At 45.0% G+C, this 13,893-nt stretch overlaps 1 protein-coding gene across 2 annotated transcripts in view; it reads right to left on the bottom strand.

Annotated features, from left to right (window-relative positions):
* The window catches only part of LOC106568787 (protein sidekick-2), an 823,574-nt gene that overhangs the window by 138,604 nt on the left and 671,077 nt on the right, over nt 1-13,893 (bottom strand). For both annotated transcript variants that reach the window (XM_045715764.1, XM_045715765.1), the window contains exon 5: nt 854-987. In XM_045715764.1, the coding sequence (XP_045571720.1) occupies nt 854-987 (134 nt within the window). The remainder of the gene's footprint in view (nt 1-853; nt 988-13,893) is intronic.

Below are 13,893 nucleotides of genomic sequence, written 5' to 3'. Positions count from 1 at the left end.
CAACAAGTGGAATTGTTAATCAGAATGACTGCCAGGGTAGGGACGATTGACTACCCGAATCATCTAAACTGGAACAACCATCTCAGTAATGGGTGCAGTATATCCTATTACTAACAAATTGGATTAGTTTAGAAAACTCTATGTTATTTATCTTTGTGTAGCATTCAATTAATCAACCAATCAATCAATGTACATGCAAAAACAGAGAAAATACAGTAAAACTAACATTTCTGAAAATCTCCCTGCAATAGAGCATGCTGAGAAATATTATATATGGTGCTATGTAGAACCCTTCTCGCCTTCCAAAGAATCATCAAATAACTCTTTCTTCCAAAAACGGTTCTTAAGATGTTAAAGGTTCTAGATAGAACCCTTCGCCTTACAAATAACGAAGAAGCCTTTAGGAGTGTAACAGGAATGACAGGGGAGGTGACAGTTAGACAGACAGCCACTAGAGGGCAGTGTAGCTGTGTCTGTCAGCTCAATATAAAACACCTGTTGGATGAACCCCAGTATCCACATGTAGAACACAGAGAAACATCCTCTGAACAGGAACACAACGGTTAAATCTGCCTTCAACACAACCTGCTGGTACCGTATGGGAAGGTGTGTGTGTGTGTGCAAGTGTGTGTGTGTGTGTGTGTGTGTGTGTGTGTGTGTGTGTGTGTGTGTGTGTGTGTGTGTGTGTGTGTGTGTGTGTGTGTGTGTGTGTGTGTGTGTGTGTGTGTGTGTGTGTGAGTTTGTGTGTATGTTTGTGTGAGTATACGTGAGTGTGTTTGTGTGTATGTTTGTGTGAGTGTGCGTGTGTGTGTGTGTGTGTGTGTGTGTCCGTGCGTGCATCCTCTTTACTTACTCTCCACATTCAGTAGGATAGGATGGCTGGTTTTGTTCTCTCCGTTCTTGTCGTTGACAGCCTGGGTGTAGTACCGTCCAGCATCAGGGGCCACACTGGACAGGATGACCAGAGTGTTGTCCAGGGTGATGGCTCTACACACAGACACACACACACACACACACACACACACACACACACACACACACACACACACACACACACACACACACACACACACACACACACACACACACACACACACATAAAAATGAAGACATAGGCACACACACACATGTAGACACACAAACACACACACAGACACACACACACACACACACAAAGGATGATTGTTTATGACTTCTGCTGTGGCATTATTATGACAGTCGATATCACCGTCAAGACGAAAGTTTGAATGATGTGTGATCCACATCACTCCTGTAGGAGATACAAGTGGGTAGATTACATTCCTGTAGGAGATACTAGTGGGTAGAGGACATTCCTGTAGGAGATACTAGTGGGTAGATTACATTCCTGTAGGAGATACTATTGGGTAGATTACATTCCTATAGGAGATACTAGTGGATAGATTACATTCCTGTAGTAGATACTAGTGGGTAGAGGACATTCCTGTAGGAGATATTTTTGGGTAGATTACATTCCTATAGGAGATACTATTGGGTAGAGGACATTCCTGTAGGAGATACTAGTGGGTAGAGGACATTCCTGTAGGAGATACTAGTGGGCAGAAGACATTCCTGTAGGAAATACTAGTGCGTAGTGGACATTCCCGTAGGAGATACTAGTGCGTAGAGGACATTCCTGTATGAGATACTAGTTGGTAGAGAACATTCCTGTAGGAGACACTAGTGGGTAGATTACATTCCTGTAGGAGATACTAGTGGGTGGAGGACAATCCTGTAGGAGATACTAGTGGGTAGATTACATTCCTGTAGGAGACACTAGTGGGTAGAGGACATTACTGTAGGAGAAACTAGTTGGCAGAGGACATTCCTGTAGGAGATACTAGTGGGTAGAGGACATTCCTGTAGGACATACTAGTAGGTAGAGGACATTCCTGTAGGAGATACTAGTGGGTAGATTACATTCCTGTAGGAGATACTAGTGGGTAGAGGACATTCCTATAGGACATACTAGTGGGTAGATTACATTCCTGTAGGAGATACTAGTGGGTAGAGGACATTCCTGTAGGACATACTAGTAGGTAGAGCAAATTCCTTTAGGAGATACTAGTGGGTAGATTACATTCCTGTAGGAGATACTAGTGGGTAGAGGACATTCCTGTAGGACATACTAGTGGGTAGATTACATTCCTGTAGGAGATACTAGTGGGTAGAGGACATTCCTGTAGGACATACTAGTAGGTAGAGGACATTCCTTTAAGAGATACTAGTGGGTAGAGGACACTCCTGTAGGAGATACAAGTGGGTAGAGGACATTCCTGTAGGAGACACTAGTGCATAGAGGACACTTCTGTAGGAGATACTAGTGGGTAGAGGACACTCCTGAAGGAGATAGTACTGGGTAGAGGACATTCCTGTAGGAGACACTAGTGCATAGAGGACACTTCTGTAGGAGATACTAGTGTGTAGATTACAGTCCTGTAGGAGACACTAGTGGGTAGAGGACATTCCTGTAGGAGATACTAGTGGGTAGAGACATTCCTGTAGGAGATACTAGTGGGTAGATTAAATTCCTGTAGGAGATACTAGTGGACAGATTACATTCCTGTTTGAGATACTAGTGCGAAGAGGACATTCCTGTAGGAGATACTAGTGGGAAGATTACATTCCTGTAGGAGACACTAGTGGGCAGAGGACATTCCTGTAGGAGATACTAGTGGGCAGAGGACATTCCTGTAGGAGATACTAGTGGATAGATTACATTCCTGTAGGAGATACTATTGGGTAGAGGACATTCCTGTAGGAGATCCTAGTGGGTAGAGGACATTCCTGTAGGAGATACTAGTGGGTAGAGGACATTCCTGTAGGAGATACTAGTGGGTAGAGGACATTCCTGTATGAGATCCTAGTGGGTAGAGGACATTCCTGTAGGAGATACTAGTTGATAGAGGACATTCCTGTAGGAGATAATAGTGGGTAGAGGACATTCCTGTAGGAGATACTAGTGGGTAGATTACATTCCTGTAGGAGATACTAGTGGGTAGAGGACATTCCTGTAGGACATACTAGTGGGTAGAGGACATTCCTGTAGGACATACTAGTGGGTAGATTACATTCCTGTAGGAGATACTAGTGGGTAGAGGACATTCCTGTAGGAGATACTAGTGGGTAGAGGACATTCCTGTAGGACATACTAGTGGGTAGAGGACATTCCTGTAGGACATACTAGTGGGTAGAGGACATTCCTGTAGGAGAAACTAGTGGGTAGAGGACATTCCTGTAGGACATACTAGTGGGTAGAGGATATTCCTGTAGGAGATATTAGTGGGTAGAGGACATTCCTGTAGGAGATACTAGTGGGTAGATTACATTCCTGTAGGACATACTAGTGGGTAGATTACATTCCTGTAGGAGATACTAGTGGGTAGAGGACATTCCTGTAGGAGATACTAGTGGGTAGAGGACATTCCTGTAGGAGATACTAGTGGGTAGAGGACATTCCTGTAGGACATACTAGTAGGTAGAGGATATTCCTGTAGGAGATACTAGTGGGTAGAGGACATTCCTGTAGGAGATACTAGAGGGTAGAGGACATTCCTGTAGGAGCTCCTAGTGGGTAGAGGACATTCCTGTAGGAGATACTAGTGGGTAGAGGACATTCCTGTAGGAGTTCCTAGTGGGTAGAGGACATTCCTGTAGGAGTCACTAGTGGGTAGAGGACATTCCTGTAGGAGATACTAGTGGGTAGATTACATTCCTGTAGGAGATACTAGTGGGTGGAGGACATTCCTGTAGGAGATACTAGTGGGTAGAGGACATTCCTGTATGAGATCCTAGTGGGTAGAGGACATTCCAGTAGGAGATACTAGTTGATAGAGGACATTCCTGTAGGAGATAATAGTGGGTAGAGGACATTCCTGTAGGAGATACTAGTGGGTAGATTACATTCCTGTAGGAGATACTAGTGGGTAGAGGACATTCCTGTAGGACATACTAGTGGGTAGAGGACATTCCTGTAGGACATACTAGTGGGTAGATTACATTCCTGTAGGAGATACTAGTGGGTAGAGGACATTCCTGTAGGAGATACTAGTGGGTAGAGGACATTCCTGTAGGACATACTAGTGGGTAGAGGACATTCCTGTAGGACATACTAGTGGGTAGAGGACATTCCTGTAGGAGAAACTAGTGGGTAGAGGACATTCCTGTAGGACATACTAGTGGGTAGAGGATATTCCTGTAGGAGATATTAGTGGGTAGAGGACATTCCTGTAGGAGATACTAGTGGGTAGATTACATTCCTGTAGGACATACTAGTGGGTAGATTACATTCCTGTAGGAGATACTAGTGGGTAGAGGACATTCCTGTAGGAGATACTAGTGGGTAGAGGACATTCCTGTAGGAGATACTAGTGGGTAGAGGACATTCCTGTAGGACATACTAGTAGGTAGAGGATATTCCTGTAGGAGATACTAGTGGGTAGAGGACATTCCTGTAGGAGATACTAGAGGGTAGAGGACATTCCTGTAGGAGCTCCTAGTGGGTAGAGGACATTCCTGTAGGAGATACTAGTGGGTAGAGGACATTCCTGTAGGAGTTCCTAGTGGGTAGAGGACATTCCTGTAGGAGTCACTAGTGGGTAGAGGACATTCCTGTAGGAGATACTAGTGGGTAGATTACATTCCTGTAGGAGATACTAGTGGGTGGAGGACATTCCTGTAGGAGATACTAGTGGGTAGATTACATTCCTGTAGGAGACACAAGTGGGTAGAGGACATTACTGTAGGAGAAACTAGTTGGCAGAGGACATTCCTGTAGGAGATACTAGTGGGTAGAGGACATTCCTGTAGGACATACTAGTAGGTAGAGGACATTCCTTTAGGAGATACTAGTGGGTAGAGGACACTCCTGTAGGAGATAGTACTGGGTAGTGGATATTCCTGTAGGAGACACTAGTGCATAGAGGACACTCCTGTAGGAGATACTAGGGTGTAGATTACAGTCCTGTAGGAGACACTAGTGGGTAGAAGACATTCCTGTAGGAGATACTAGTGGGCAGAGGACATTCCTGTAGGAAATACTAGTGAGTAGAGGACATTCCTGTAGGAGAAACAAGTGGGTAGACAACACTCCTGTAGGAGATACTAGTGGGAAGAGGACATTCCTGTAGGAGATACTAGTGGGCAGAGGACATTCCTGTAGGAGATACTAGTGGATAGATTACATTACTGTAGGAGATACTATTGGGTAGAGGACATTCCTGTAGGAGATACTAGTGGGTAGAGGATATTCCTGTAGGAGATACTAGTGGGTAGAGGACATTCCTGTAGGAGATACTAGTGGGTAGAGGACATTCCTGTATGAGATCCTAGTGGGTAGAGGACATTCCTGTAGGAGATACTAGTGGGTAGAGGACATTCCTGTAGGAGATAATAGTGGGTAGAGGACATTCCTGTAGCAGATACCAGTGGGTAGATTACATTCCTGTAGGAGATACTAGTGGGTAGAGGACATTCCTGTAGGAGATACTAGTGGGTAGATTACATTCCTGTAGGAGATACTAGTGGGTGGAGGACATTCCTGTAGGAGATACTAGTGGGTAGAGGACATTCCTGTATGAGATCCTAGTGGGTAGAGGACATTCCTGTAGGAGATACTAGTTGATAGAGGACATTCCTGTAGGAGATAATAGTGGGTAGAGGACATTCCTGTAGGAGATACTAGTGGGTAGATTACATTCCTGTAGGAGATACTAGTGGGTAGATTACATTCCTGTAGGAGATACTAGTGGGTAGAGGACATTCCTGTAGGAGATACTAGTGGGTAGAGGACATTCCTGTAGGACATACTAGTGGGTAGAGGACATTCCTGTAGGACATACTAGTGGGTAGAGGACATTCCTGTAGGAGAAACTAGTGGGTAGAGGACATTCCTGTAGGACATACTAGTGGGTAGAGGATATTCCTGTAGGAGATATTAGTGGGTAGAGGACATTCCTGTAGGAGATACTAGTGGGTAGATTACATTCCTGTAGGACATACTAGTGGGTAGATTACATTCCTGTAGGAGATACTAGTGGGTAGAGGACATTCCTGTAGGAGATACTAGTGGGTAGAGGACATTCCTGTAGGAGATACTAGTGGGTAGAGGACATTCCTGTAGGACATACTAGTAGGTAGAGGATATTCCTGTAGGAGATACTAGTGGGTAGAGGACATTCCTGTAGGAGATACTAGAGGGTAGAGGACATTCCTGTAGGAGCTCCTAGTGGGTAGAGGACATTCCTGTAGGAGATACTAGTGGGTAGAGGACATTCCTGTAGGAGTTCCTAGTGGGTAGAGGACATTCCTGTAGGAGTCACTAGTGGGTAGAGGACATTCCTGTAGGAGATACTAGTGGGTAGATTACATTCCTGTAGGAGATACTAGTGGGTGGAGGACATTCCTGTAGGAGATACTAGTGGGTAGATTACATTCCTGTAGGAGACACAAGTGGGTAGAGGACATTACTGTAGGAGAAACTAGTTGGCAGAGGACATTCCTGTAGGAGATACTAGTGGGTAGAGGACATTCCTGTAGGACATACTAGTAGGTAGAGGACATTCCTTTAGGAGATACTAGTGGGTAGAGGACACTCCTGTAGGAGATAGTACTGGGTAGTGGATATTCCTGTAGGAGACACTAGTGCATAGAGGACACTCCTGTAGGAGATACTAGGGTGTAGATTACAGTCCTGTAGGAGACACTAGTGGGTAGAAGACATTCCTGTAGGAGATACTAGTGGGCAGAGGACATTCCTGTAGGAAATACTAGTGAGTAGAGGACATTCCTGTAGGAGAAACAAGTGGGTAGACAACACTCCTGTAGGAGATACTAGTGGGAAGAGGACATTCCTGTAGGAGATACTAGTGGGCAGAGGACATTCCTGTAGGAGATACTAGTGGATATATTACATTACTGTAGGAGATACTATTGGGTAGAGGACATTCCTGTAGGAGATACTAGTGGGTAGAGGATATTCCTGTAGGAGATACTAGTGGGTAGAGGACATTCCTGTAGGAGATACTAGTGGGTAGAGGACATTCCTGTATGAGATCCTAGTGGGTAGAGGACATTCCTGTAGGAGATACTAGTGGGTAGAGGACATTCCTGTAGGAGATAATAGTGGGTAGAGGACATTCCTGTAGCAGATACCAGTGGGTAGATTACATTCCTGTAGGAGATACTAGTGGGTAGAGGACATTCCTGTAGGACATACTAGTGGGTAGAGGACATTCCTGTAGGAGATACTAGTGGGCAGAGGACATTCCTGTAGGAGATACTAGTGAGTAGAGGACATTCCTGTAGGAGAAACAAGTGGGTAGACGACACTCCTCTAGGAGATACTAGTGGGTAGAGGACATTCCTGTAGGAGATACTAGTGGGCAGAGGACATTCCTGTTGGAGATACTAGTGGATAGATTACATTCCTGTAAAGAGATACTATTGGGTAGAGGGCATTCCTGTAGGAGATACTAGTGGGTAGAGGACATTCCTGTAGGAGATACCACTGGGTAGAGGACATTCCTGTAGGAGATACTAGTGGGTAGAGGACATTCCTGTAGGAGATACTAGTGGGTAGAGGACATTCCTGTATGAGATCCTAGTGGGTAGAGGACATTCCTGTAGGAGATACTAGTTGGTAGAGGACATTCCTGTAGGAGATACTAGTGGGCAGAGGACATTCCTGTAGGAGATACTAGTGGGTAGAGGACATTCCTGTAGGAGATACTAGTGGGTAGAGGACATTCCTGTATGAGATCCTAGTTGGTAGAGGACATTCCTGTAGGAGATACTAGTGGGTAGAGGACATTCCTGTAGGAGCTAATAGTGGGTAGACGACATTCCTGTAGGAGATACTAGTGGGCAGATTACATTCCTGTAGGAGAAACTAGTGGGTAGAGGACATTCCTGTAGGACATACTAGTGGGTATAGAATATTCCTGTAGGAGATACTAGTGGGTAGAGGACATTCATGTAGGAGATACTAGTGGGTAGAGGACATTCCTGTATGAGATACTAGTGGGTAGAGGACATTCCTGTAGGAGATACTAGTTGGTAGAGGACATTCCTGTAGGAGATACTAGTGCATAGAGGACATTCCTGTAGGAGATACTAGTGCGTAGAGGACATTCCTGTAGGAGATACTAGTGGGTAGAGTACATTCCTGTAGGAGATACTAGTGGGTAGAGGACATTCCTGTAGCAGATACTAGTGGGTAGATTACATTCCTGTAGGAGATACTAGTGGGTGGAGGACATTCCTGTAGGAGATACTAGTGGGTAGATTACATTCCTGTAGGAGACACAAGTGGGTAGAGGACATTACTGTAGGAGAAACTAGTTGGCAGAGGACATTCCTGTAGGAGATACTAGTGGGTAGAGGACATTCCTGTAGGACATACTAGTAGGTAGAGGACATTCCTTAAGGAGATACTAGTGGGTAGAGGACACTCCTGTAGGAGATAGTACTGGGTAGTGGATATTCCTGTAGGAGACACTAGTGCATAGAGGACACTCCTGTAGGAGATACTAGGGTGTAGATTACAGTCCTGTAGGAGACACTAGTGGGTAGAAGACATTCCTGTAGGAGATACTAGTGGGCAGAGGACATTCCTGTAGGAAATACTAGTGAGTAGAGGACATTCCTGTAGGAGAAACAAGTGGGTAGACAACACTCCTGTAGGAGATACTAGTGGGAAGAGGACATTCCTGTAGGAGATACTAGTGGGCAGAGGACATTCCTGTAGGAGATACTAGTGAGTAGAGGACATTCCTGTAGGAGAAACAAGTGGGTAGACGACACTCCTCTAGGAGATACTAGTGGGTAGAGGACATTCCTGTAGGAGATACTAGTGGGCAGAGGACATTCCTGTTGGAGATACTAGTGGATAGATTACATTCCTGTAAAGAGATACTATTGGGTAGAGGGCATTCCTGTAGGAGATACTAGTGGGTAGAGGACATTCCTGTAGGAGATACCACTGGGTAGAGGACATTCCTGTAGGAGATACTAGTGGGTAGAGGACATTCCTGTAGGAGATACTAGTGGGTAGAGGACATTCCTGTATGAGATCCTAGTGGGTAGAGGACATTCCTGTAGGAGATACTAGTTGGTAGAGGACATTCCTGTAGGAGATACTAGTGGGCAGAGGACATTCCTGTAGGAGATACTAGTGGGTAGAGGACATTCCTGTAGGAGATACTAGTGGGTAGAGGACATTCCTGTATGAGATCCTAGTTGGTAGAGGACATTCCTGTAGGAGATACTAGTGGGTAGAGGACATTCCTGTAGGAGCTAATAGTGGGTAGACGACATTCCTGTAGGAGATACTAGTGGGCAGATTACATTCCTGTAGGAGAAACTAGTGGGTAGAGGACATTCCTGTAGGACATACTAGTGGGTATAGAATATTCCTGTAGGAGATACTAGTGGGTAGAGGACATTCATGTAGGAGATACTAGTGGGTAGAGGACATTCCTGTATGAGATACTAGTGGGTAGAGGACATTCCTGTAGGAGATACTAGTTGGTAGAGGACATTCCTGTAGGAGATACTAGTGCATAGAGGACATTCCTGTAGGAGATACTAGTGCGTAGAGGACATTCCTGTAGGAGATACTAGTGGGTAGAGTACATTCCTGTAGGAGATACTAGTGGGTAGAGGACATTCCTGTAGCAGATACTAGTGGGTAGATTACATTCCTGTAGGAGATACTAGTGGGTGGAGGACATTCCTGTAGGAGATACTAGTGGGTAGATTACATTCCTGTAGGAGACACAAGTGGGTAGAGGACATTACTGTAGGAGAAACTAGTTGGCAGAGGACATTCCTGTAGGAGATACTAGTGGGTAGAGGACATTCCTGTAGGACATACTAGTAGGTAGAGGACATTCCTTTAGGAGATACTAGTGGGTAGAGGACACTCCTGTAGGAGATAGTACTGGGTAGTGGATATTCCTGTAGGAGACACTAGTGCATAGAGGACACTCCTGTAGGAGATACTAGGGTGTAGATTACAGTCCTGTAGGAGACACTAGTGGGTAGAAGACATTCCTGTAGGAGATACTAGTGGGCAGAGGACATTCCTGTAGGAAATACTAGTGAGTAGAGGACATTCCTGTAGGAGAAACAAGTGGGTAGACAACACTCCTGTAGGAGATACTAGTGGGAAGAGGACATTCCTGTAGGAGATACTAGTGGGCAGAGGACATTCCTGTAGGAGATACTAGTGGATAGATTACATTACTGTAGGAGATACTATTGGGTAGAGGACATTCCTGTAGGAGATACTAGTGGGTAGAGGATATTCCTGTAGGAGATACTAGTGGGTAGAGGACATTCCTGTAGGAGATACTAGTGGGTAGAGGACATTCCTGTATGAGATCCTAGTGGGTAGAGGACATTCCTGTAGGAGATACTAGTGGGTAGAGGACATTCCTGTAGGAGATAATAGTGGGTAGAGGACATTCCTGTAGCAGATACCAGTGGGTAGATTACATTCCTGTAGGAGATACTAGTGGGTAGAGGACATTCCTGTAGGAGATACTAGTGGGTAGATTACATTCCTGTAGGAGATACTAGTGGGTGGAGGACATTCCTGTAGGAGATACTAGTGGGTAGAGGACATTCCTGTAGGAGAAACTAGTGGGTAGAGGACATTCCTGTAGGACATACTAGTGGGTAGAGGATATTCCTGTAGGAGATATTAGTGGGTAGAGGACATTCCTGTAGGAGATACTAGTGGGTAGATTACATTCCTGTAGGACATACTAGTGGGTAGATTACATTCCTGTAGGAGATACTAGTGGGTAGAGGACATTCCTGTAGGAGATACTAGTGGGTAGAGGACATTCCTGTAGGAGATACTAGTGGGTAGAGGACATTCCTGTAGGACATACTAGTAGGTAGAGGATATTCCTGTAGGAGATACTAGTGGGTAGAGGACATTCCTGTAGGAGATACTAGAGGGTAGAGGACATTCCTGTAGGAGCTCCTAGTGGGTAGAGGACATTCCTGTAGGAGATACTAGTGGGTAGAGGACATTCCTGTAGGAGTTCCTAGTGGGTAGAGGACATTCCTGTAGGAGTCACTAGTGGGTAGAGGACATTCCTGTAGGAGATACTAGTGGGTAGATTACATTCCTGTAGGAGATACTAGTGGGTGGAGGACATTCCTGTAGGAGATACTAGTGGGTAGATTACATTCCTGTAGGAGACACAAGTGGGTAGAGGACATTACTGTAGGAGAAACTAGTTGGCAGAGGACATTCCTGTAGGAGATACTAGTGGGTAGAGGACATTCCTGTAGGACATACTAGTAGGTAGAGGACATTCCTTTAGGAGATATTAGTGGGTAGAGGACACTCCTGTAGGAGATAGTACTGGGTAGTGGATATTCCTGTAGGAGACACTAGTGCATAGAGGACACTCCTGTAGGAGATACTAGGGTGTAGATTACAGTCCTGTAGGAGACACTAGTGGGTAGAAGACATTCCTGTAGGAGATACTAGTGGGCAGAGGACATTCCTGTAGGAAATACTAGTGAGTAGAGGACATTCCTGTAGGAGAAACAAGTGGGTAGACAACACTCCTGTAGGAGATACTAGTGGGAAGAGGACATTCCTGTAGGAGATACTAGTGGGCAGAGGACATTCCTGTAGGAGATACTAGTGGATATATTACATTACTGTAGGAGATACTATTGGGTAGAGGACATTCCTGTAGGAGATACTAGTGGGTAGAGGATATTCCTGTAGGAGATACTAGTGGGTAGAGGACATTCCTGTAGGAGATACTAGTGGGTAGAGGACATTCCTGTATGAGATCCTAGTGGGTAGAGGACATTCCTGTAGGAGATACTAGTGGGTAGAGGACATTCCTGTAGGAGATAATAGTGGGTAGAGGACATTCCTGTAGCAGATACCAGTGGGTAGATTACATTCCTGTAGGAGATACTAGTGGGTAGAGGACATTCCTGTAGGACATACTAGTGGGTAGAGGACATTCCTGTAGGAGATACTAGTGGGCAGAGGACATTCCTGTAGGAGATACTAGTGAGTAGAGGACATTCCTGTAGGAGAAACAAGTGGGTAGACGACACTCCTCTAGGAGATACTAGTGGGTAGAGGACATTCCTGTAGGAGATACTAGTGGGCAGAGGACATTCCTGTTGGAGATACTAGTGGATAGATTACATTCCTGTAAAGAGATACTATTGGGTAGAGGGCATTCCTGTAGGAGATACTAGTGGGTAGAGGACATTCCTGTAGGAGATACCACTGGGTAGAGGACATTCCTGTAGGAGATACTAGTGGGTAGAGGACATTCCTGTAGGAGATACTAGTGGGTAGAGGACATTCCTGTATGAGATCCTAGTGGGTAGAGGACATTCCTGTAGGAGATACTAGTTGGTAGAGGACATTCCTGTAGGAGATACTAGTGGGCAGAGGACATTCCTGTAGGAGATACTAGTGGGTAGAGGACATTCCTGTAGGAGATACTAGTGGGTAGAGGACATTCCTGTATGAGATCCTAGTTGGTAGAGGACATTCCTGTAGGAGATACTAGTGGGTAGAGGACATTCCTGTAGGAGCTAATAGTGGGTAGACGACATTCCTGTAGGAGATACTAGTGGGCAGATTACATTCCTGTAGGAGAAACTAGTGGGTAGAGGACATTCCTGTAGGACATACTAGTGGGTATAGAATATTACTGTAGGAGATACTAGTGGGTAGAGGACATTCATGTAGGAGATACTAGTGGGTAGAGGACATTCCTGTATGAGATACTAGTGGGTAGAGGACATTCCTGTAGGAGATACTAGTTGGTAGAGGACATTCCTGTAGGAGATACTAGTGCATAGAGGACATTCCTGTAGGAGATACTAGTGCGTAGAGGACATTCCTGTAGGAGATACTAGTGGGTAGAGTACATTCCTGTAGGAGATACTAGTGGGTAGAGGACATTCCTGTAGCAGATACTAGTGGGTAGATTACATTCCTGTAGGAGATACTAGTGGGTAGATTACATTCACGTAGGAGATACTATTGGGTAGAGGACATTCCTGTAGGAGATACTATTGGGTAGTGGACATTCCTGTAGGAGATACTAGTGGGTAGATTACATTCCTATAGGAGATACTAGTGAGTAGAGGACATTCCTGTAGGAGATACTATTGGGTAGAGGACATTCCTTTAGGAGATACTAGTGGGCAGAAGACATTCCTGTAGGAAATACTAGTGCGTAGAGGACATTCCTGTAGGAGATACTAGTGCGTAGAGGACATTCCTGTAGGAGATACTAGTGGGTAGAGGACAATCCTGTAGGAGACACTAGTGGGTATATTACATTCCTGTAGGAGATACTAGTGGGTAGAGGACATTCCTGTATGAGATACTAGTTGGTAGAGAACATTCCTGTAGGAGACACTAGTGGGTAGATTACATTCCTGTAGGATACACTAGTGGGTAGATTACATTCCTGTAGGAGATACTAGTGGGTAGATTACATTCCTGTAGGAGATACTAGTAGGTAGAGGACATAACTGTAGGAGAAACTAGTTGGCAGAGGACATTCCTGTAGGAGATACTAGTGGGCAGAGGACATTCTTGTAGGACATACAAGTAGGTAGAGGACATTCCTTTAGGAGATACTAGTAGGTAGAGGACACTCCTGTAGGAGATACTAGTGGGTGGAGGACATTCCTGTAGGAGATACTAGTGGGTAGATTACATTCCTGTAGGAGATACTAGTAGGTAGAGGACATAACTGTAGGAGAAACTAGTTGGCAGAGGACATTCCTGTAGGAGATACTAGTGGGCAGAGGACATTCTTGTAGGACATACAAGTAGGTAGAGGACATTCCTTTAGGAGATAC

This window comes from Salmo salar, chromosome ssa03 (genome assembly GCF_905237065.1).
Source record: "Salmo salar chromosome ssa03, Ssal_v3.1, whole genome shotgun sequence".
Classification (NCBI taxonomy): domain Eukaryota; kingdom Metazoa; phylum Chordata; class Actinopteri; order Salmoniformes; family Salmonidae; genus Salmo; species Salmo salar.
Note: the sequence above shows the minus strand (reverse complement) of the source record. Positions and strands in the feature narration are given on the sequence as shown.